Below are 24,968 nucleotides of genomic sequence, written 5' to 3'. Positions count from 1 at the left end.
ATGAAAAAAGTTTTCTTTCTAATCTGGCTCGGGGGCAAAAACTGTTGGCTATGCCTGGCCTAGACTGCCAAGAAGAGGGACATGACACTAAAAAGACAACTGTCCTCAGGCCACCTTGCTCCTTCTCAGGCACAGGTGTCCTCTCGGTGCTTTGCTGCCCGACAACGGCACCTCCAGTGGGAACCTGGAATAAAGGTGAACTGGAATGGGTGGAGCTCCTCCCCTAGCCGTCATGGGACAGTCCACAGCTGCAGGGACTGGCCCCTCTGCTCAGCACTGCACAGGGGGCTGAAGGCTGCCTCTGGCATCGGCCAGTTGGCTTGGTTTCCAGGCTAGTACCCCGCCACAGAGTTCCAGCCCTGCTAGGAGGCCAGACTTCCAGCCACTTGTCAAGTTTACGGAACAAAGGAAATGGTTCTGCATGCAGAACTCACACTTGAACATTTACTCCAAAGCTACAGAGTGCTACAGGTGACAGGTACTTGATGTTTGTTCATGGAATGACTGTTGCTCAGGAGGGATATGAAGTGACCCTGACTCCCTGTCCCCATGGAGCTCCAGTGGCAGGGATCACTGGAGGTTGTGCAGGAACCTAGGGTGCAGGCCACATGGGTAGTAAATCAGCTCCAGGGCAGTTCACTCTGGCAATGGCCTGATGCCGTGCACAAGCAGAGTCAGGCCTGTTCCAGTGGAGGACATGTCCCCAGCCCAAAATGGTCCCCCAGCCCACTGGGAGTAAGCAGGACAGTGCCTCGGAGCAGAGACATCTACCTAGAACACCGCACTTTCCTTGGTGTGGCTCTGAGTGAACAGTGAGGGGATGCCTGTCCAGCTCAGGAGAAGGGCGTGCAAAGCCCCTATGCCCTAGGCCTGGGGCTGCAGCCAGGCAGGGCCTGGAGGTGTGGTCAGCTGTGATGGATGGGGGAAGATGCTCAAGCAGTGGGATGAGGGAAGTCAGCCTAGGCCAGGAGCCATAGCTTAGGGGCCACCTCTGGCTGTCACCAGCCCCACCTTTTCCTATTGAGTCCTATGCATCTTGGCTGCTCCTGGCAGTGCTGACCCTGACACATTTCCTGGCCCAGAGTTTAGTCACCTCTTACAAACAGGCATCCCTGTCTGAGGGAGCGAGCAGCACAGGAGTCTCAAAGCCCAGGCTCCTGACAAGGGCAGGAACCAGCGGACTGGTGTTGGCTTGTAAAGAGGGCATCCTCAGGAATAGAAAGCATGACAGGGAGCTGGCAGGCTGGGGGCCTTCTGGATCTGCCACACATGCGTGCGTTCTCAAGAGGGATGGTGGTCACCTCTTGTGACCCCATTTTGGTGAAGCCTCTGGCTAACACTGCAGGGACCTGAGTCTTGATCAGTGTTTATTGCCGCTGTTTAACCAGAGGGGCTGAACCGGGTAGGAAGAACATACAGCAGGCAGTGCCAGCTACCCCAGGACCCCAGGGTGGAGGGAGCAGCCAGCTCCAGCCTCAGCTGGAACATCTTTGTGAACGCACAGGGCAAATGACAAGTGAGCAGTTCATCTGTTACCAAATGAGCCAAGGTTCCTGACTGTCCCTTGGCCCCCAAGCCCGGCCCGGGGCTCACCTGGATGATGAAGCCAGTGGAAGAACACTGCCTGACCCACAGGCTGAATTTCCGCTTTTTCCTCTTCCGCAGCTCCCGCTCTGTGCATGTGGCAATGAACACAGGGTCCTCGTCAATCAGGGGTTCATGTAGCACCTGCCGGGAAAGGAAAAGCAGAGATTTTTTCACAGAAGGCAGTGTGAGCTCAAGAGGTCATCAGATTTGGCCTCAAATCTTGTCTCTGTCTTTGACCAGCTGTGTGACCTTGGCTAAGTTACCTTATCTCTCTGATCCTGAGCCTCCTCATCTATGAAAAGGTAGTATAGTATCAATATCTACACCAATGTTTTGGGGAGGATTAAGTAAGAAACTGGATGCAAAGGACTTAGCATTGGCCCTGACATATAACAGGTATTTAGTAAATGGCAATAACGATATTTTTAAAATATCATTATTATTGGCTGAAAGTTCTCAGTCCAAACTCTTAGCTTGGTAGTGGGGTCTCCATCAGGGTCCTGAGCTCTGTCTGGTGGGGGGCATCTGCTTCTTCTCACGGCAGACCCTTCTACTCTTGGATGATGGCCTCAACTGCTAAAAAGTTCCTCACTGACTCAAAATGTACTTGCACTTAACTTAAACCTATTGATCTGACTGATCTGCCTTCTGCCCTGTGAGTAACTAAGAAAAACACATCCTATTTCTTTAACTATTCTTTAACTAATCCTATTTCTTTAACTAACCTGAGACTAACAGCTCTCAGGTTAGTCCTCAATCTGCTTTTTCCCTAAACGACCCAGTTCACTGTCGCCACTAACCAGCCTCGGGCTCTCCCCCAGGTCACCATGGCCTTTTTCACATGAGATCCCAAGGTGATTTTAAAAATCATGTCACCGGGGGTGATGTCACGGAAATGGCGCCGTGAGCAGCACGTCCGACAGATCTCCCCAAAATCTCAAAAAATTTATCAACTAGAAACAGAAAAATTTATCCTCGGAGCATTCCGGAGTTCCACACACACTGAAAGCGAAAGGACTGTTATCACTTGAATCTGAGAGACGGGTCAGAGCTGAGGGTGTGGAGGAAGCTAACTACGGCACAGACGTTCATTCAAGCCGAGGAGGGAGTACGCCTGTGGCGAGTCAACCCACATGTGCAACTGCCCGCCCACACTTGGGGAGCAACAGCCTGAGCGCTGCGAGCAGCCACCAGCATGCCATGAGAAACCTCGTGCGCAACGTGCCGCAATCCAGTCGCAGAGCGAGCTCCCTTGCACCGCCAGCGTCCCCAGCAGCCCGCGCACTGTGAGTGAGAGTCCCCAGCCACCTGCGTGCCCTGAATGTCCCACTCGCCCACACGCCCAGAGCACCCCACTCGCCCACACACCCAGAGTGCCCCATCCTCCCGCGTGCCCAGTGCACCCCAGCCGCCAGCGGCAAAGCAAGTGGGAAGGGCGCCAAAGCTATCTTCCCTACTCCGGAGATTCTCTCCGTGGGCGGGGCACCTCACCCAGCCATTTAAGCTAACAATCAAGCGTTGGAGGAGGGGCGCGTGGGCAGCTTGAAATACTTTCTCGAGCACAGCTGCGGATCCAATCATTGAAATTAGCTTAACCCACGAAATCTGCGCACCCACAGGGCTCTAATTGATAAGATCTCTCTCAGTTCAGCGATCCAAGACAAGAGGCCTGATATATTTTTTAGTGCCTCTCGCTAAAGGGGCAGGGGCAACTTCTGATTGACAGAGCCTTCATATTCAGGGATATACGCTAACAAGAGGGACTTGGCAGATGTTAAGATCTATACAGCAAGCAGCGACTAGTGCCTCTTCTTCCCAGCCAAAACAGGCTACAAAGTGTCGAAATCCTGGGTTGAGTGGTCCAACTGAATGCTAGGCGCTGAACAGTCACCTTGACAACAATTGACTCCCAGCTCCGCCTGATTACGCTGGAGGCTCTGACTGCCAGAGCCTTACCCAGAGCCTTGTGCTGAGTGGTGATAGAGTGGGGATTTCCCAGCTCTTTGAGCCTCTTACTCCCCAGGTGGAAACAGTGGCAGCCTCATAGCTGGATCACCAGGTTGCTAATTCAGGAAGGGGAGACTAGGAGAGAGACTCCGGGAAAGCAAACTCTCTCATTGTTGGACCGTGCAAACGCCAACAAGCCTTGACTACCAACGAGACTAAAGCCAATTATATGACATTGCCATAGAATCCCATCAACTGCAAATCCCTACCTAAGCATGACACAGGGGCAGAGCCTGGGGTACAGAGTCACTGACCAGGAAGAGGGAGAGAAAAGAAAAAGGAAGAAATTAACTTCTCAAAATCAAGAAAAATCCACAGACTTTATAACTTGTTCCACTATTTTTTCGTTGTTGTTGTTTATTTCTTCTATCTTATTGCCTTTATTATTATTATTTCTATTTCCTCCACCTCGGTCTTTTTATTCTCTGCCCATCTTATGCTTCCCTTTTCTTGAACTACACTACCCATGAGTGTTACATTTTATTTCTTTTCTTCATCCTTACTCTCCTTTAGGGTTACACTCCAAAACCCTTAACTCTCACTCTCTCCCCTTTTGTTTTGTTTTTTTTCTTTTCCTTTTTTTCTTCCTTCATTTTTCTCTTTTTCTTATTTTTTCCTTTCTATTCGTTTCTTCTTTTCTCCTTTTACTTTTCCTCCCATTCAATCCTCAATCACGAACAAATTATTTAATTTGGGACTCAAGTTTTTTTGTTTTTTTTGTTTTTTGCTTTTGTTTTTGGTTTTCTTTTGTTTGTTTGTTTTTGTGGCATTTTGGGTACTTTTTATGTTGCTTTTTAACTCACTAGCATTCCTCCCAACCCAAGGCCTCCATTGTATTTAGTCTTTGCTCCACTTAATACAACAGATTTTTACTTATTATTTTTCTTTTTTCTTCTTTAATTATTTTTTTCTCCTTTTTTCTGTTTCCTTCTTATCCCTCTCATTATATCTCTTAGTCGACCATCACTTACAAGCAAGTCATTTTATACTTGTCTAAGATTTTCTCCTTTTTTTTTGCATTTTGTAGGTCCCTATTCCCTTTTTTTCCCCTTGAACTCTTCACCCCAAATCAGGCCCTCTGTTATAGGCAGTTTTTGTTCCATTTAGCATAATATAATTCACAGGTCATACGATATTTCCCTAAGGAGGGGAGAGGAGGGGAAGAGAAGAAAGAAAAAAGGGGGAAATAATAAATTATTACTGTTTTTTTTTGTGGGGTGTTTTTCTTTTTTCCTGTTTTTTTTTCTTTTATTTTTCTTTCTTTTTCTTTTTTTTTACTTTTTATTCTTAATTCTAATTAGTGCTATCAACAAGACCACCCTCAGATGCCAATAAGAAAAAGGAAATCGAATATTATGGATACAAAAGATAGAGAGGTAACACAGATAGATGTAGAAAAATCTATGGAGAAAAGATTTAACATATTCGAAACCTTGGAGCTAAGTGAGAGAATTTAAAATAGAAATCCTAAAAATACTCAGAGATATACAAGAAAACACAGAAAGGCAATTTAGGGAGATCAGAAAACAACTCAACTATCACAAAGAATATATTACCAAGGAAATTAAAACTATAAAAACAAATCAAACAGAAATGAAAAACTCAATTCACGAGCTGAAAAATGAGGTAACAAGCTTAGCTAATAGAACAGCCCAGATAGAAGATAGGATTAGTGAAATAGAAGACAAGCAACGTGAGGCACAACAGAGAGAAGAAGAAAGAGACTCAAAAATAATAAAAAACGAGAAAGCCCTACAGGAATTGTCTGACTCCATCAGAAAGAATAACATAAGAATAATAGGTTTATCAGAGGGAGAAGAGAAAGAAAATGGAATGGAGAATATACTCAAACAAATAATAGACGAGAACTTCCCAAGCATGTGGAAAGAACTAAAGCCTCAAATTCAAGAAGCAAACAGAACACCGAGTTTTCTTAACCCCAACAAACCCACTCCAAGGCACATCATAATGAAAATGACACAAACCAATGACAAAGAAAAAATTCTCAAGGCAGCCAGGGAAAAGAAGAGTGCAACATATAAAGGAAGGCCTATTAGATTATCATCAGATTTCTCAGCAGAAACTCTACAAGCTAGAAGAGAGTGGACCCCAATATTTAAAGCCCTGAAAGAGAGGAACTTTCAGCCAAGAATACTATACCCATCAAAGCTATCCTTCAAGTACGAAGGAGATATAAAAACATTCACAAATACAGAAAAGATGAGAGAATTTATCATCAGAAAGCCCCCACTCTAGGAAATACTAAAGGGGGTTTTCCAACCAGATTCAAAGAACAAAACAAAACAAAACCACAAGTAACAGCTCCACCAAGAACACAATAAAACCAAATTTATACTGTGACAACAAAAGAAAGAAAGGGGGGAGAGGATGGAGATTAACAGTAGCAAAGGACGATGAAGTGCAGAAATATTCATAAGATAGGGTACTACAATGAATATGGTAGGTACCCTTTTCATTACTTAATGGTAACCACCCTTGAAAAAGCCACCACAAAAACACTTGACTTAAAAAAGGTAGACAGAGGAAAGAAGTATGGAATACAAACAAAACAAATGATAGAAAAACAGAAGAATCAAACAAGATACAAAACTAACAGAAAGCAATTTATAAAATGGCAATAGAGAACCCACAAGTGTCAATAATTACACTAAATGTAAATGGATTAAACTCACCAATAAAAAGACACAGAGTAGCAGAATGGATTAAAAGAGGAAATCCAACTGTATGCTGCCTACAAGAAACACATCTAAGCAAAAAGGATAAAAACAATTTCAAAGTGAAAGGCTGGAAAACAATACTCCAAGCAAACAACACCCCAAAAAAAGCAGGTGTAGCAATACTCATATCTAATAATGCTGACTACAAGACAGAAAAAGTACTCAGAGACAAAAATGGTCATTTCATAATGATTAAGGGGACACTGAATCAAGAAGACATAACAATCCTTAATATATATGCACCAAACCAAGGAGCACCAAAATATATAAGACAGCTACTTATTGACCTTAAAACAAAAACTGACAAAAATACAATCGTACTTGGAGACCTAAATACACTGCTGACGGCTCCAGATCGGTCATCCAAACAGAGAATCAATAAAGATATATTGGCCTTAAATGAAATACTAGAACACCTGGATATGATAGACATCTACAGGACACTTCATCCCAAAGCGACAGAGTATACATTTTTCTCTAGTGTACATGGAACATTCTCAAGAATTGACCATATGTTGGGCCACAAAGACAATATCAGCAAATTTAGAAAACTTGAAATTGTACCAAGCATATTCTCTGATCATAAAGCCTTGAAACTAGAATTCAACTGCAAAAAAGAGGGGGACAACCCTACAAAAATGTGGAAACTAAACAACATACTTCTAAAAAATGAATGGGTCAAAGAAGAAATAAGTGCAGAGATCAAAAGATATATACAGACAAATGAAAATGAAAATACGACATATCAGTATCTCTGGGATGCAGCAAAAGCAGTAAGAAGAGGAAAGTTCATATCACTTCAGGCCTATATGAACAAACAAGAGAGAGTCCAAGTAAACCACTTAACTTCACACCTTAAGAAACTAGAAAAAGAAGAACAAAGACAACCCAAAACCAGCTGAAGAAAGGAGATAATAAAAATCAGAGCAGAAATAAATGAAATAGAGAACAGAAAAACTATAGAAAAAATCAATAGCCCGGGCCGGTTGGCTCAGTGGTAGAGCGTCGACCTGGCGTGCAGGGGACCCGGGTTTGATTCCCGGCCAGGGCACATAGGAAAAGCGCCCATTTGCTTCTCCACCCCGCCCCCCTCCTTCCTCTCTGTCTCTCTCTTCCCCTCCTGCAGCCAAGGCTCCATTGGAGCAAAGATGGCCCTGGCGCTGGGGATGGCTCCTTGGCCTCTGCCCCAGGCGCTAGAGTGGCTCTGGTCGTGGCAGAGCGACGCCCCGGAGGGGCAGAGCATCGCCCCCTGGTGGGCAGAGCGTCGCACCTGGTGGGCGTGCCGGGTGGACCCCGGTCGGGAGCATGCGGGAGTCTGTCTGACTGTCCCTCCCCATTTCCAGCTTCAGAAAAATACAAAAAAAAAAAAAAAAAAAAGAAAAAATCAATAAAACAAGGAGCTGGTTCTTTGAAAAGATCAACAAAATTGACAAACCCTTGGCAAGACTCACCAAGGAAAAAAGGCACAGGACTCAAATAAATAAAATCCAAAATGAAAGAGGAGAAATCACCACAGATATCATAGATATACAAAGAATTATTGTAGAATACTATGAAAAATTATATGCCACCAAATACAACAATCTAGAAGAAATGGATAAATTCCTAGAACAATACAACCTTCCTAGACTGAGTCATGAAGAAGCAGAAATCCTAAACAGACCAATCAGCAGGGAGGAAATAGAAAAAAACCATTAAAAACCTCCCCAAAAATAAAAGTCCAGGCTCTGACGGCTATATCTGCGAATTTTATCAAACATTCAAAGAAGACTTGGTTCCTATTCTACTCAAAGTCTTCCAAAAAATTGAAGAAGAAGCAATACTTCCAAACACATTTTATGAGGCCAACATAACCCTCATACCGAAACCTGGCAAGGAAGGCACAAAGAAAGAAAACTACAGACCAATATCTCTAATGAATACAGATGCTAAAATATTAAACAAAATACTGGCAAATCGAATACAACAACATATTAAAAAAATAATACATCATGATCAAGTGGGATTCATCCCAGAATCTCAAGGATGGTTCAACATACGCAAAACGGTTAACGTAATACACCATATCAACAAAACAAAGAACAAAAACCACATGATCTTATCAATAGATGCAGAAAAGGCTTTTGATAAAATACAACACAATTTTATGTTTAAGACTCTCAACAAAATGGGTATAGAAGGAAAATATCTCAACATGATAAAGGCCATATATGATAAACCATCAGCCAACATCATATTAAGTGGCATAAAACTGAGGACTTTCCACCTTAAATCAGGAACAAGACAGGGTTGTCCACTCTTATTTAACGTGGTGCTAGAAGTTCTGGCCAGAGCAATCAGACAAGACAAAGAAATAAAAGGCATCCATATCGGAAAAGAAGAAGTAAAGGTATCACTTTTTGCTGATGATATGATCCTATACATCGAAAACCCGAAGGACTCCACAAAAAGATTACTAGAAACAATAAACCAATACAGTAAGGTTGCAGGATACAAAATTAACATACAAAGTCCATAGCCTTTCTATATGCCAACAATAAAATATTAGAAAACGAACTCAAAAAAATAATCCCCTTCACGATTGCAACAAAAAAAATAAAATACCTAGGAATAAACATAACAAAGAATGTAAAGGACCTATATAACAATGCCTACAAGGCATTGTTAAGAGAAATAGAAAAAGACACAATGAGATGGAAAAATATTCCTTGTTCTTGGATAGGAAGAATAAATGTAATTAAAATGGCCATATTACCCAAAGCAATATACAAATTTAATGCAATTCCCATCAAAATTCCTATGACATTTTTTAAAGAAATGGAATAAAAAATCATCAGATTTATATGGAACTATAAAAAACCCCGAATAGCCAAAGCAATCCTATGGAAAAAGAATGAAGCCTGGGGCATTACAATACCTGACTTTAAACTATATTATAGGGCCACGATAATCAAAAAGCATGGTATTGGCAGAAAAATAGACACTCAGACCAATGGAACAGAATAGAAAGCCCTGAAATAAAACCACATATATATGGTCAAATAATCTTTGATAAAGGGGCCAACAACACACAATGTAGAAAAGAAAGCCTCTTCAACAAATGGTGTTGGGAAAACTGGAAAGCCAAATGCAAAAGAATGAAACTCGACTACAGCTTGTCCCCGTGTACTAAAATTAATTCAAAATAGATCAAAGACCTAAGTATAAGACCTCAAACAATAAAGTACATAGAAGAAGACATAGGTACTCAACTCATGGACCTGGGTTTTAAAGAGCATTTTATGAACTTGACTCCAATGGCAAGAGAAGTGAAGGCAAAGATAAATGAATGTGACTACATCAGAATAAAAAGTTTTTGCTCAGCAAGAGAAACTGATATCAAAATAAACAGACAGCCAACTAAATGGGAAATGATATTTTCAAACAACAGCTCAGATAAGGGCCTAATATCCAAAATTTACAAAGAACTCATAAAACTCAACAACAAACAAACAAACAATACAATAAAAAAATGGGAAGAGGACATGAACAGACACTTCTTCCAGGAAGAAATACAAATGGCCAACATATATATGAAAAGATGCTCAGCTTCATTAGTTATTAGAGAAATGCAAATCAAAACTACAATGAGATACCACCTCACCCCTGTTAGATTAGCTATTATCAACAAGACGGGTAATAGCAAATGTGGGAGAGGCTGCGGAGAAAAGGGAACTCTCATCCACTGTTGGTGGGACTGTAAAGTAGTACAACCATTATGGAGGAAAGTATGGTGGTTCCTCAAAAAACTGCAAATAGAACTACCTTATGACCCAGCAATTCCTCTACTGGGTATATACCCCAAAACCTCAGAAACTTTGATACGTAAAGACACATGTAGCCCCATGTTCATTGCAGCACTGTTCACAGTGGCCAAGACATGGGAACCAAAAAGCCCTTCAATAGAAGACTGGATAAGGAAGATGTGGCACATATACACTATGGAATACTACTCAGCCATAAGGAATGATGACATCAGATCATTTTCAGCAAAATGGTGGGATCTTGATAACATTATACGGAGTGAAATAAGTAAATCAGAAAAAAGCAAGAACTATATGATTCCATACATTTGTGGAACATAAAAACGACACTAAGAGACATGGACAAGAGTGTGGTGGTTATCAGGGGTGGGGGGAGGGAGGATGCAGGAGGGAAGGAGGGAGAGAGTTAGGGGGAGGGGGAGGGGCACAGAGAAAACTAGATAGAGGTTGACGGAGGACAATCTGACTCTGGGCGAGGGGTATGCAACATAATTTAATAACAAGATAACCTAGACATGTTTTCTTTGAATATATGTACCCTGATTTATTAATGTCATCCCATTAACAAATAGAAATTTATTTAAAAAAATAATAAAAAAGCCATGTTTGCAATTAAAAAAAAAGAATAAAAAAGCCATATTTGCTATTAAAAAAAATCATATCACCTATTTTAGCATCTTGATAACATAGTTATAGGACATTTGCAGTGATAAGACAATAATGGAGAAAGAAATGGCATTATAAAAGTAAGCTCCAAGGTGTAATCCAAGTTTTGTTTTTTCAGGTTAAAGCTTTTTTGGGGAGACTTTTAGGTACATTTTAGGACTCTTCTACACTTCCTGTGTCAATCCTCTTTCAAGCCTATGAATTAGTTCACCGAAATGACAATTCCAAGAACTCTACCAGCGCTCTGGATCAGGGGCCAGAGCTGGTCTGGTCCTCTCTCTGCCTGCTATAAATAAAGTTTTTTTGGAACCTGCCATGCTGAGTCACTTACACGTTGTTGACAGGTGCTTTGGGTCTACAATGGCAGAACCAACAAGTTGCAACAGAGATCTTACGGTCCACAAAGTCACAAATGTTTCCTGTCTGTCCATTGACAGAAGAAGTGTACCAGCCCCTGCTCACCATCATGGCCTGTTGAATTTGAATGAACAAACTAGTCACCAGGGAGCTTAATAAATAGCCGATTCTGATTAAGATTGAGGCAAGGCCCCAGCTCCTGACTTTCCACCAAGCTCCCAGTTGGTGTCAGAGCATGAGGGGCCAAGGGCAGAAGGGAGGACAACACCTCCTATCGCCTTCCCTTCTTTCATTATTGTTACCTAAATTCCACTAGAAAACCCCACCAGCCTGCAGCGCTTGGTCTTAGTCCTGTACATTGTTTCCCCCGCTTCTCCATTGTTGGAGGTGAGGACAAGCCGGCCCATCTCGGCCCATGCAGGGAAGTACTGGCTTGCTGCCTGGCGGAGCTACCTCTGAGGCTCTCAAGCCTGCTTCTTTTTTTAAAATTTATTTTATTTTATTTATTTATTTTTTCAAGCCTGCTTCTTGAACTCACTGGTTCTGTGTGGTTCATAAAACATTAAAACCCCTTTTGCAACACTCTAGCAAAATGGACAAGTACCTGAGTTGGTGGGGAAACAGAGCTGGTGTGAGGGGCGGCAGAGCCAATCCTCAGAAACCCAACATACCACCACTACACTTGCATTTAACACGTAATCAGCTGCAAATCACATGCCTCACCAGTGCAGAAGGGTCTGTGAGAACGTCTGGTAGCGAGAACGTCTGGTCCTTGCTGTTCCCTCTTTTCTGTCAGCAATAAATGAATTCTGAAGGGCTGTTACTAAATGCAGCTCGGAGCAGTTCCCAAACTGTGCCAGAAAACCACCTCCTCCCCTGCAGGCTGCAGGCTGTCAGCATCGCCAGTGGCAGCTGAATGTCCTGAGTCCCCTCTGCGTATGACAGGCTCCCCCGGGGTCGCAGTGGGTACAGTACAGGAGTGACAGAGCATCCCTTTAGGTGCCTGCATAATCTCTCTAACTAATCTGACACGATTTTGAAGGAATGCGGTATCTCCCGTTTAGTATGAGCACAGGGGTGTAGGCACACACATGCATATGCACACATGGCTGCTCCAGTTACTGCTGGGTCCTGGGAGCTGTTAGATTTCTGAAGACTGTACACATTGCTACTCATCCCAAAGAGTCACGTTCGCTGAAGTTAAAAGCCTCCCGGGGTTACAGGGCTGTGCAGCGTTTGCAAGGCAAGTGCGTGTCCAGGTGGAGTGCCAGGGATCAGGATGCAGAGCACACTCACCCCCCAGCTGACAAGGGACAGAGGGCAGTCAGCCTGAAGGACCTCACCAGGCAGCAGGATGGCCCCACCAGGGAGCCCCGAGACTGTAAACTCACTCCTAGATCCCCTTTTGAACTGAATGTTCCAGAGCCCAGCAGGGGAAAGCTGGGAACCCTGGAAAGCCTTGGAGTACCCAGCTTCTCCAGGGTCAGAAGAAGACTTCCCTCTCTAAGATGTGTCTTTAGAGGAGAGAAAAAACACAGGAGCCAAGCATGACGTGTCCATGCTGGAAGCCAAAGGGAAAAGCCCCCTGCAGCCACATCTACTGATGAAAGCTGGTTCTGGGCCCGGAGGGAGGAAGAGAGAGAGAGAGGAAGAAAGAGGGAGAAAGGGAGGGAAGGAAGAAGGGAAGGAGGCAAAAGAGGAAATTCCACCTCATTACTAGTCAACTGGAGAACTGGCCCCAGGCACCTGGATTCTCCCTCTGCCTCACGGTCCCATCTGTCAGGTGGTGTGTACTGGGTATTCAGTTTCCCCAAACTCACTTTTCTTCCTTCCTACCCTGTGCTGTGGCCTGGACGCCAGCCTCTTATAAACTGTTCCCTGTGACTGGCTTACGTGGCAAAAGGGGAGGCATGAGCAAGAAACGGGTGAACCATTCCCATCCTGCCGACACCCTCTGGCCTGTCGCCAGTCTGTGGCCTTCACTGCTCCTCCCCAGCTTTGTCTCTGTGGCCAGGGGCTGACCTTGGCTTCCCAGTGTTGTTGGCCCTGGATCTGTCACATCCCTGGCCTCAGTTGCTGCACTTGACTCTCTTCAACCTCATTTCTGGAGCATTTGTTTCCTGCTGGGATCCTGACCAGCAACAGGGTATGCAAAACAGGGTAGAAAATGGCCACAAAAAAGAAAACATACCTTCACAAGTACAAAGGTAATAACTAAGTGCAAAGTGAAAGGCACACAGGGAGAAAGAAACAAGCAACCATCCTGACCAGGGAGCCCTGCCCCAAGCTGAGCCTCTCTCAGACCCTTCCTCTCTCAGCCTCAGCAACTGCAGGCAAAAAAAGATGTTTGTGGCCAGAATAAAGTGACCAGGGTCTCCCTGTCAACTCCTCTTTCTACACACACACTGCCTGTTGGAAGGTACCGTGGAGGGGGCAGAGCTGCCCTCTAGGACACCTGTCCACTCACAGTATAGACATCTACACTCAGGGCCCAGAGCTGCTGCTGGGCCCCCACAGGGCCCCCATGCCTGGGGCAGGGGAGGGGTGAGGCTACGAATCTCAGAATTTGTTAGTGGGCATTGCTGTGCACCTGAGAGCCACCCAAGCACTGGGGGACACACTTGGGGGAGGGTGGTGAGCACCCAGGATTTAATAGTGCACCAGACTCACCTGGGTTTGGGAAGGCCTGAAGGCAGAGTCGAAGCCGCTCTGTAGGGAGTCGAGGAAGGGCTGGACCTTGTAGAGGCCCTGTGTGGTCTGGCTGGAGCGGAAGGCCACCACGTGGAAGTACTTGAGGATCTTCTCGAAGCGGGCCTGGCTCATGACGCGCGCCAGGCTCCTGTTGCTGTAGAAGCCACTGCTCCAGATGCTGAGGACGGACTCACAGTGGGAGGCGCTGGTGGAGATCACGTAACCCAGGAACGCCTTCATCTCCGCCAGCGTTACCTCCGCCCAGGCGCCATCACTGCCGAAGCGCTCCTGGAACTTCTTGGCGTACATGTTTGTCTGCACCGCCATGTTCTTGAGGACGTTGTCAGGGACAAAAAGCTGGAAGAAGTCCATGACGCTGGCGCTGGGGGGCATCTCTCGGGTGGGGCCTGAAACAGAGACAGGCCAAGCTCTTGTGCTACCGCCAAGGGACTGCGCTCCCACCGCTGCACCTCTGCCCGGGTACCACCCTTCCTGAGCCCCCCACCCCGAAGCCCTCCTCCCCACCACATTTCTAGTCCCCTGCCTCCTCACACACCACCCGGGGCCCCTCTTCACTTTGCAAACACCCCTTTCTTATAAATCTGGCAAATTCACAAACACTGACCCAAAGCGTAAGGGACAGTGAGGGGAGGGGAGGAGATGCAAAGCCTATGGGATTCTTAACCCAGGAGCTTGGCCAGGGCTCCAGAGTTCATTTCCTTGTCAGTTAGGGTGACTCTGTAAATAGGAATGCATTCACCACCTGGGGTCTGAAAAATGCCATCCAGGTTAGACTGTCATTTTCGTTAGGAGTTCTGTTCATAGTAACTTTGAATTTATCAGTGAAGAAACCAGAAAGGACTAGCTTAGATAATTTCACCAAAGCAATGAAAACCTTACAGTCTTTGAAATATATGTATACACACACATCATCATTCATACACATGTTCATGTTCATATGTAGTCTAAAGAGCTATGGCTTTCAAAGGCTCCTACACCAGGCTGGTGGCATGCGGAGGTAGGCAGACAAGTTCTGATTCTATTGCATCTGGGTGGTGCTAATAGAAGCTGGCATGTTCTTTGGAAGTTTATTCCCCTTCCCAACGACCTTACTCTACTATTGATTTTGGCAGCCTCTGAAATTCCAGTTTTCCTTGGCAAAATTAAGACAAATGGGGATGTGAAGTACAACACAGGGGATATAATCAATAATATTGCAATAACTACATACAATGTCCCTGGCAGTACTAGACTTAACAGTGAGGAGCTTGTATAATTACATACACGTCTAACTACTATGCTGTATATCTGAAACTAATTAATAATATAATATTGAATATAATTGAAAAACTTAAAAAAATTTAAAGACTGGCAATGCACACAAGATACCAAGGTTTTTGATTCAGATAAACATATCTGGGGAGTTTAAACCTTCTATTTGCTTCTAGCTAACTGCACAGTTAGACAGGTTTTCATGTCTTCACTGTGAAACAGGCACTGTGACACCCGCTTCACATGGCTGCATGTGGGGGCAGGATGAATGGGGGATGTACTCAGTATAGCGCCTGTCCCAGAGAGGTAGGTACCTGCAACCTGCTAACTTTTATTGAGACCCACAGCAGTCCACAGATGGCCGGGTTCCAGGCTCCAGACCGCTCCATCTGCCCTCATTTTGCAGAAGACACTGAGGATCAGGGAGCAAAGTCACCATCATATTCACTTCTGTCATTTTTTGAAATGGCACACCACAGGTGCCAAACTGATCTCGGAGGAGGAGGGCCCCGTGGGCAGGATAGTGAGGTCAGGAAGACAGAGAGGCCCCATTAGCAAGAATAGCCCCAAGCTCCACATCCACCCTTCCTGAAAATCACTATTGCAGCAAAGCCCTGCAGCCTCCGGTGGGCGGGGCCATACATTATTCAGGGGGAGCGCTCAAAGAAGAGAGGAACCAGCCTTTGAATTACTACGTTGTGCCGAGTACACAGAATAAAATCTTTCTCTTCCAAAACTTAAAGTAATTTTGTCTCCCAGGCCATTTCAAAATAAATATTCACCCAGCAAAATCTGGCCTGGCCAACCTCTTAATGGAGAAAGTGGGAAGTACCATAGCTGCTGGCTCCTTTATCTGTTTAGTTCTGATTTACTAGCATCAACCACAGGCTCTTGTAGATGTTGTGATTCCTAATCCTTGTCAAGTATTGGCACAGATGGGTCACTGGAATGGGGAGACTCAGGGAAGGGGAGGGAGGAAACACTACTCAAGAGATTCAGCCTCTATCATGGACTTAATATGGCCAGGGTTGGGCCGAAATCCCAACCAAGATCAGACTCCCTCACATGATCCATTCACAGGGAGTTTTCCAGATATTATCCCACTAGCCCCTCAGAACATCCCTGTGAAGGCCAATCCATCCTGCAGGTGAGGAACAGGAGCTCAGAAGTGTCAGGACACAACCCAAGGTCACCACTTCCAGGTGCCTTACAGCTGGGGTGACCTCCTGGCCCAGAGCCAGACCAAGTGTGCCTGCCACCTGCTGTAATTAACAGTGGCCCCTTCACGCTCTTTCTTGCCCCATCTGGACAAGGAACACGTGGCTGTCCTGTACACAGTGTGTGTATAAGTTAAGCCAGCTGCATGGTCTTTAAACCACACAACCTCTCTCTTTCTCCATGATGCACACATATCATGGAGGGGGGCAAAGTGGGTTTACAATGCACGGCCAGAAGTACATTTGAAGGGAAAAGGAGAAGATATGTTGCAAAAATAAAAAAAAATTTTAAAAATGCAAAAGCAGCATGGAATTGGGGGTAGGTGTGTGGGCAGGGTTTGGGAGGGCCTGGAAGAGGACCCCCCAGGTTCTGCTGGTGTCTGGAGTGGGGCTGAAGGGCTCTGCACATTTGAATAAACTCACACAGTTACCACCCTGCCATCCTTCTCCTCTCCCCTACCACCATGGCATCGTGTCTCTCCTTTAAGCCCCACTGCCACCACCCAGCTGATTCCCTTAGTGTCCCAAAGGTCACCCACTCCCTCAGACCCAGGGTGCCACAGCAGGGTAGCATTGAGAGTGGTCCAATAGTGCTCAAATCTCTCCAAAAGATCCCCCAACCCAAGCAAAGATACCGACCCCCTTTTCAGCAGTGACCAGAAGAGCCAATGTTCTGTTTAGAAGGAGATTATGATGCAAGGAGAGCGAGGGGAACCACTGACTCAATTTGAGTGTGTGTTAAGGAAGACCCAGTACTCCCTTCCCGGGAGTTCTCAGTGCAGTGATGAGAACTGTGATGTCAGGCGCAGGGCAGGGCTGTGCTCACAAGGAGGACCCCACATCCAGATTCATTGTGGGAAGCAGGGTCTGGAAAGTTCCCTGGAGGGGCCATGTGAGATGACCTTTAAAGGCTGGTGGGTGAACAGTCATCAGCCTCTCAGGGCAGGGGTGGGGGTCATAGAGCATCTCAGGCAGTGAGAACATCATGGGCAAAGGCCTTGTGACCAGATCCAGTACCCTGTGTTGAGTAGACTGTGCAGAAGAGAGTGGCTGGAGACATCATGGGCACAGGGCTTGGGCTCGCCCGGGGGCCATGAGGACGTAAGGACATACAGGGATGTGGAGGACTGTGAGCACCATGGGTCACTCTCATGTTTTCTGGGGTCACTGTCACACTCACTGCAGGGGGCCAGCCACGGGCTGGTCCTGCAGTCAGTGAGCCCAGGCAGGGACCTCACTAAGGGCCAACACTGCAGGCTCCCTACCTCTGCGCACGGCGCTTGGTTCCCTACAGGTGTGCTCACCTGGAATAGATGACAGGTGACCTAGGTAGTGGCCCGAACCCCAAGGGCCAGCAGCCTCATCCACTTGTCATTTCCATTTTTAGCAGCACGTGAAAGAGGCTGACATCTTTAACTAGCAGTGCGCAGACAAGCCTTTGTCCCCTCCCCCTTCGCTTCTTGCCATCAGCCCTACAGTTAATTTCACCAGAGGCTTTCTCTCCTTCCTTCACCCCACACCTGACCTGTCACACATCCTGCCCCGCTACTTCCACACTGTAACACCCACTGCGGCCCTCCTGCCCAGGCAGCCACCACTGTGGGCCTGGACAAAAACTGCTGCCCCTCCAAGGGCCTCCTCCTCCTCCAGTAGGTTCACAGCAACAAGAGAAATTTTTACAATAGAAACTGAGTTGCAACACCCCTGCTCCACTGAAGCACTTCCATGATTCCTGTTCACTTAAAGCAAACCCAGTCTTCAGCAGGCACCCCTGTCCCCAGACTCATCCTGGGCTGTTGTCCAGGCTGGTGTCAGGCCTGGGCCTTGGCAAGCCCTTCCCATCCCAGGCCTGAGTGTGGCCCCCAGGGACTCAGGGGGGGGGGTCCCGGGGTTGGGGAGAGCCCCAGGCTCCAGCTTCACCAGGCAGCCCTCCTGACCACCCAACCACAGGCAGACGCCATGCTTTTTAGTCTCAGTGTGCACTGGGTTTGTTTGAATTCATCACCTATAGTTGTTTTATTAAGACTCACACTTGTTTTCATCTGCCTCTGCTGTCCCACCCACTGGCCCCAGCTGCAGGATGACAGTGGAGGTCAAGGCGACTGTCACTCCATGTCCTCCGGGCTCAGAACACAGTATGTTCAACATATACCTGTTGCCTGGGTGGACAGAGAGTGAGTAGGGAGAAAGGAGCCATACCCACCCAGGAAGAGGGGCACCTTGGCCGAACTCCATGGGAAGGTTCGGGTTTCAGGAACAGCAGCCTATGTGAATGCCCGGTGAAAAGATCAGGTCAGCCCTGGCCAGTTGGCTCAGTGGTAGAGCGTTGGCCTGGCGTGCAGGGGTCCCAGGTTCGATTCCCAGCCAGGGCACACAGGGGAAGCGCCCATCTGCTTCTCCACCCCTCCCCCTCTCCTTCCTCTCTGTCTTTCTCTTCCCCTCCCGCAGCCAAGGCTCCATTGGAGCAAAGATGGCCCGGGCGCTAGGGATGGCTCCTTGGCCTCTGCCTCAGGCGCTAGAGTGGCTCTGGTCGCGACAGAGCGACTCCCCGGAGGAGCAGAGCATCGCCCCCTGGTGGGCGTGCCGGGTGGATCCCAGTCGGGCACATGCGGGAGTCTGTCTGACTGTCTCTCCCCATTTCTAGCTTCACAAAAATACAAAAAAAAACCAAAAACCAAACCAAAACAAAAAAGATCAGGTCAGCCAGGACCGCCTGTGTCTGTGTGGAAGAGCAGGCCCAAGTGAGAGGGGTGGTGAGGCTGGAAGGAATGAGTAACGGCGCTGAGGGCTCAGCTCTGCCGGCTGGACTGGTTCGGCAGGGCAGGCACAGCCCCAACAGCACCTTCCCCAGGACACTGGCCCAGGCTCTTGGGAGCCAGGCAACGCGGGCCTGCTGAGTCCTGGGTTGGGGGGGGGAGGGGCTGCCTGTGAGTTTGGACTACTTGAAGGATGAGGAGGCCGGGAGAGGGAACATCACAGACCACGGGGCTTGGCTGGGCCGGACCTGTTTCCTCCATCCTGCCCTTTCTGAACTGGGGGCAACCAGTGCAGCACTCCTCATGGCCCCTTCTTGTCTTCTTATGCTCCCTGTTCCCCCCCGATCCCCCATGTCCACAGTGGCTGGCTGTGTGACCTTGGGCAGGCCACACAGCCTTTCTGTACCCAGGCCTCATTTATCAAATAGAAGCAAGAATCCCCACAGAGTGAGGGACGGTCGCAGGACCTCACACACAGGTGATGTCACACTGGCCGCAGCCTGTCCTGCAACCCACTTGAAGACCACCGGACTGGAGGCAGGGGGCACCACAGGTAGTGCTGACCTCCACTTTCACTCCTGGAAGAACAGGGTGGCTTTGTGTGCTTCGTAAAGTGCACCTTTTAGAGACAGACACTTCACTTTGAGATGGAAATGGCATTTTACATAAACTGTTATTTTTTTGGTACAAAGCCTTAGCAGTTTTGCAACACAGATGCAGATCCCTTAATATTATGAATTAAAGGTTTAATATTAGGAAGTAATTTATGTTCAGGGTAAGCCAAATAGGTATAAAAATATAACAGGAATGTCCCACATCACCACAGAAACAGTCCTCTTATGTGAGATGAGAATTACATTCCATAAAGGATGATGGAGATAACGGCCAGACCATTGTTCTCCGCCAGCCGCAGCCTGTCTGTCCTTCACTAAACTAATCATTTCTTTTGCATTCCTTTGTCCTTTCTCCTGCGGCTGATCTGCAGAACAAGCTGTGTATGTGACAAACCCCTGAGGTCCCAGTTTTAATTGCAGAATTCAGCCCCTCAGTCACTGAGGAGCTCCAAAGGCTCTTTCCTCGTTTAATCTCTTTGCTTAGAGCTGACTGGTAACAAACTTGATTTGCAGCCCGAACAAGAAGCCATGGGTGTGAGTCCTGGTTGTGCTGCTGCCATCCCTTCAACTCAGCCTCACATCTGTGCAGCCGATGGGACCACTCACACTATGTCACTGGACTGCCATCATGTCAAGGTGGCTCCTCAGTAATGTATCAACATTAGGTTCAGTACTCTAAAATTTGGTATCTTCCAACACAGCCATCTTCCAGAGCCCTTAGGAAACAGGCAGAAACCTGGTTAGGAATCCCAAGTACAGTGTCAGCTACAGAATGTTTCAGCTGCAGGGCTTCCTTTTTAGGAATGCACAACAGTAAACTCTGTGCGTGTGTGTGTGTGTGTGTGTGTGTGTGTGTGTGTGTGTGTGTGTGTGTAAGGGGATCTTCCTTAGCTAATGCAACACAATAGGTGGCAGAGAATTTGGCAACTAAACAACTTTGGAATCAGGCACCTAAGCTGACATTGTTCATAGGAAACACGAACTGTCGAGTATGTAAGGAGCCCCTAAACTAAGGAAGGGGGGTACTTCATTGGCTACTATAGACATTAAATCTAGAACCATGACTAGATGTCATGTGGAGAGAGGGCTGAGATGCACACAAGCCTGGCACACCAAAACCTTGAAAGATGGCTCGCCTTCGAACCCTCATCTCCCCCACCCGGACCAGCTCACCACCAAGACACCTTCCCACCCGAACCACAGACTTCCCTTTTCTGTAGCACTGAGCTAAAATGTAGCAGGAGAGAGTTGTCTGTTAAAGATGAGAGATGGAGTTACAGCGCCTCCTGCCCTTACGCACAGTTTCACTTTCTGTGGTCCGAAACATTAAATGTAAAATTCCAGAAAGAAACAATTCATGTTTGAAATGGTGCGCTGGCCTGGGTAATGTGATGAAATCCCCCACCATCCTGCTCTGTCCCACCCAGGACGTGAGTTAGCCCTTTGTCCATCATATCCATGATGTAGATGGTCCCCCATGCTATCACTCGGTTTCAGATGGATGGTGGTATCGCTATATTTGAGTTTAAGTCACCATTATTTTACTCCCTAATGATCTCAAAGCGCAAGCGTAGTGAAGCTGAGAATTCAGATTCTCCAAGGAAAAGCCATAAAGAATAAGAGAAAAGCAGTGTGCACAGGATTCAGTACCATCTGTGGTTTCAGGAACCCACTAGGGAGCTTGGATCATATCCCCAGTGGCTAAGGGGTTGCCGGTACCCACGGCTGGGATGTGCGGGAGCTGGTTTTGCTCCTGGCCCTTTTATTGTCTAGCTGAGCCTCTCCAAAGGCGCAGTTAATGAAGCAATAAGACAATGATGTAGTATTCTGAGGAATGTAAACAGTTATATAAAATTCAGAACCTTGTATTATGATTTGGAAATAGGTGCTGTCCAGCAAAGTTGCAGATTCGGACGAGTTCTGAGTATGTGTCCTGAGACATAGACTGAGGAGTCCTGAGGTATGTGACCCAGGGCAAGTGACTAACCCTCTCTGTCTCGGTCCATACCATCTGCTTTGACAGAATACACAGGCTGAATTTCTCACAGTGCTGGGGGCCAGAGGTCCAAGATTAGGGTACAGGTAGATCTATCTGCTGTCTGGTGAGGGTTGTTTCCTGGTTCAGACATGGCTGTCTTCAGTGTTCCCATATTGGGTAAGGGCCTGGCAAGGTCTCTGGGGTCCTTTCCATGAGATACAAACCCCATCATGAACAATCCACCCTATGACCTAGTAATTTTCCAAAGGCCCTACTCCTAACACCATCACTTGAGGGTTAGGTTTCCGTGTATGAGTTTGGGGGAGGTGGGGATAAAAAAACTCCGTCTATAGGACTCTCTGAACTGCAGTCTCCACGCTGACAAGGTAAAGGCAATAGTCTAAAATCCACAGAGCTGGGGTGAGGAAAAAGTGGGCTGAGGACCAGGGCCTGATGGTGGGTGGGGATGCCCAATAATCATATCTAATCACGTGGCCACAGCGCCTACTAATCCTTCATCCCAGGCTCTGTCCCTCTTCCCGGGCTGACTCACCAGATAGTGGTTAGAAAACAGCAGCCTCATGACCGTGGCACATGTCTCACTGAGACACTGTGTCTGTTTCTCACACGAAGTGATGTTTTCAAAGCCTCGGCTTGGGTGGAAAAAGGAGAGATGTGCTTTCCCACTTTGGTGGGACACGATGGTGGTGGGTGCATGGCGAGGAGCCCCGGGCCACCGTCTGGGTCCACCCACCTCAACAGGCCCCACTTTAGCACAGTGACAGTGTGCTTGGGCCACCCAGGCGATGAGCTGATTTCCTCCAGTGTTACAGCTTTTTCTGCTCCCGTCACTGCTCCAGCCACACTCGCTGGAGTTCTTTATCCCCATCATGTCAGGTTCATGCCTGACCCCTGGGATGCTGCTTCTTTCTCAGGCTCCTCCCCAGACCAACCTCCTCCTGCTCATTGGACCTCAGCTGAGTCCATGGGTATCCCCATCTTGCTGCCAGCCCTGGCCACTTCCCCAAGAGCACCCTTGTTCTTCCTCCAACAAAGGCAATGGAGAAAGGGGAAATTTGGCCAGTGAAAAGGGTGTGCAGTTATCCTCAGCTACCAGAAGTGTATTCCAAGGATGCATGTGATGGAATGGAAAATCGATGTGCCCAATGGAGGGGCTCTTCCACGTCAAGCACGACCACTGACTAGGCGCAGGCCACTGGACATCATCCTCGCTGGGGGCGACCAGAGGTGTGGGATGCTCACCTGGCAGCCATGGAAGTGCAGAGTCATAGAGAACCTGCTCAAGGTCACGGCTTCAAAAACATGGGAGCTGAGTGCTTCCCTCCCCCGGGCGGCACCAAACCAAGGCACCCCAGGTGGCTGAGACTGTCTTGCTCTGTGGCTGCCTCTGACCCTCCTGTGATGAAGTTCTGACCCAGAGGGCAGGATGAGGGGGAGGCTGAGAGAAGGCATAGGAAGGAGGCGAAAAGGCTTTGGGGAGGCAGGAAAAAAACTGAAAGCTGACTAAATACAGGGTGGGGCAAAAGTAGGTTTACACTTGTGACAGGTGAAACGAGTTTATTCTTGTATTCAAACTTGCCATACAAACAACTGTAAACCTACTTTTGCCCACCCTGTATATACCAACTTGGTAGTATTTTTTCTTGACTAAGTAAATTCTGAGAAAGAAATGGGCACTGAGGCGAAAGGATCCGCTCTGAGAGTGATGAGGACGGCAGGCCCAGCGGAGCAGGACCAGTGCGCCCGGCTGCCAAAGGGCAGACACGAAGTCTTGGATAATTTTAGAGGAAGTCGGTAGGGATTCTGTCATTTCTGGTGCTTCCCTGGGGAGAGGGTACCAGAGGGGGTGCAGTCAGGTCCACGGGGGGTGGGGATTTCTATCCTTTTTATTCCTTGTTGTATCTTCACTGCCTAGAACGGAGTCTGGCCCATAGGAGATGCTCAACAGAACTTGTTGAGGGAGTGAATGAATAAGTGATTAAGTGATTGAGTGAATGAATGAATGAATAGGGAATTGAATATCAAAAGGGTAATGAATCTGCAGGGTTTGAAGTATCTCAGCTTACAAGGAAGGTCAAAAGCACTGAGATGCTCCACAGAAAATGATGGGACAGAGAGGGAAAGACAGAGACCAGTATGCTAGGGCTGGGGCTGGAGCTGGAGCAAGAGGGCCCCTCCTAGGGTCCTGAGATCCAGGAAGGACCACACTAGTGTATGGTGCGCATGCATGTGTGCCTGAAGAGGGAGGTTTGATGGGACTCACTCTGTCCAGGCCTCCCACTCCTCAAGACCCTAGATTTAGACCCCTGTGCTCACCTACAAATGACGAAACCTACAGCTGTAGAAACACACGGGCTGGGCTGGGCATGCAAAACATGCTGTTTCTGCAATCCTGTTTTAGCAAGTAAGGAATACTGGGAGTCCAGGGAAGCAAACAAACAAAAGGCCAGTGACACAAGAGCCATCAGTGTCACTGACTTCTGGAAGGCATTGGCCACAGGCCTGAGAGAATGTGACCCTAAGGAGAAGGCTGAGGACCATGTGAGGCCTCAAAGGAAAAGAGAAGGTAAAGGTCACATCTCAACATGAACCTGGATGGTGGACAGCAGAAGGGTAGACCTGGCCCCCAGTCCAGGCAGGAGCCCTGGCTGAGAAGCAGCTGCTACATTTGCAGCAATACCAATAGCAAGGCTGTATGTTGACGTGATGTCATTAGGCCAGTACTGACAATGATGCCAAAGAAAACTGTGAAATCTTCCTCTGCTCACGCTGCAGTCTTGACGTGGGCAGCCGGCTCTGTATTGTCCATGTATATGTGTGTGGGGGTCTGTTAAACGGTGCCCGACACTCTCCCTAGAAGGACCTACTAGGACCTGGTGGTGGCCCTCCCCAGCTGACTGTTTTTGGAAGGTCCTCTTTCCCCCACACTCTCTCCTGGTTTAGAATCACTGGTGTCATCCACCATGTCCTTCAGCAGACCTGCCAGTCACCCGATGAAGTGACGTAGCCCAGGCCTGTGACCCCCACGTGTGCCCCTCTCCTTCTATCACCAGGTCCTCTGTGTTTATTCAGAGTGTCTGTGTGCTGGGAGTGAGGGCGGGGTGGGGAGTGTGCAGCATTGCTGAGGGAGCAGGAAGAACACAGATTGGTGTCTGGTGGGGTCCTCGTCCCCCTTTCGACTCTGCCTGGGACGCCCAGGGCAGCGCACAGACAGACAGATGGTACCCAGCCCTGTTTCAGCACAGCTGGTTCAGGGAAAAC

At 47.4% G+C, this 24,968-nt stretch overlaps 1 protein-coding gene across 2 annotated transcripts in view; it reads right to left on the bottom strand.

Annotated features, from left to right (window-relative positions):
• Positions 1-24,968, bottom strand: part of PGBD5 (piggyBac transposable element derived 5) — a 124,558-nt gene that overhangs the window by 50,169 nt on the left and 49,421 nt on the right. For both annotated transcript variants that reach the window (XM_066234882.1, XM_066234892.1), the window contains exons 2-3: positions 13,829-14,256; positions 1,594-1,728 (exon numbers count right to left, since the gene is read on the bottom strand). In XM_066234882.1, coding sequence (XP_066090979.1) covers positions 1,594-1,728; positions 13,829-14,256 — 563 coding nt within the window. The remainder of the gene's footprint in view (positions 1-1,593; positions 1,729-13,828; positions 14,257-24,968) is intronic.

This window comes from Saccopteryx bilineata, chromosome 1, assembly GCF_036850765.1.
Source record: "Saccopteryx bilineata isolate mSacBil1 chromosome 1, mSacBil1_pri_phased_curated, whole genome shotgun sequence".
NCBI classification, from domain to species: Eukaryota; Metazoa; Chordata; class Mammalia; order Chiroptera; family Emballonuridae; genus Saccopteryx; species Saccopteryx bilineata.
This window is presented reverse-complemented; position numbering and strand designations above follow the sequence as displayed.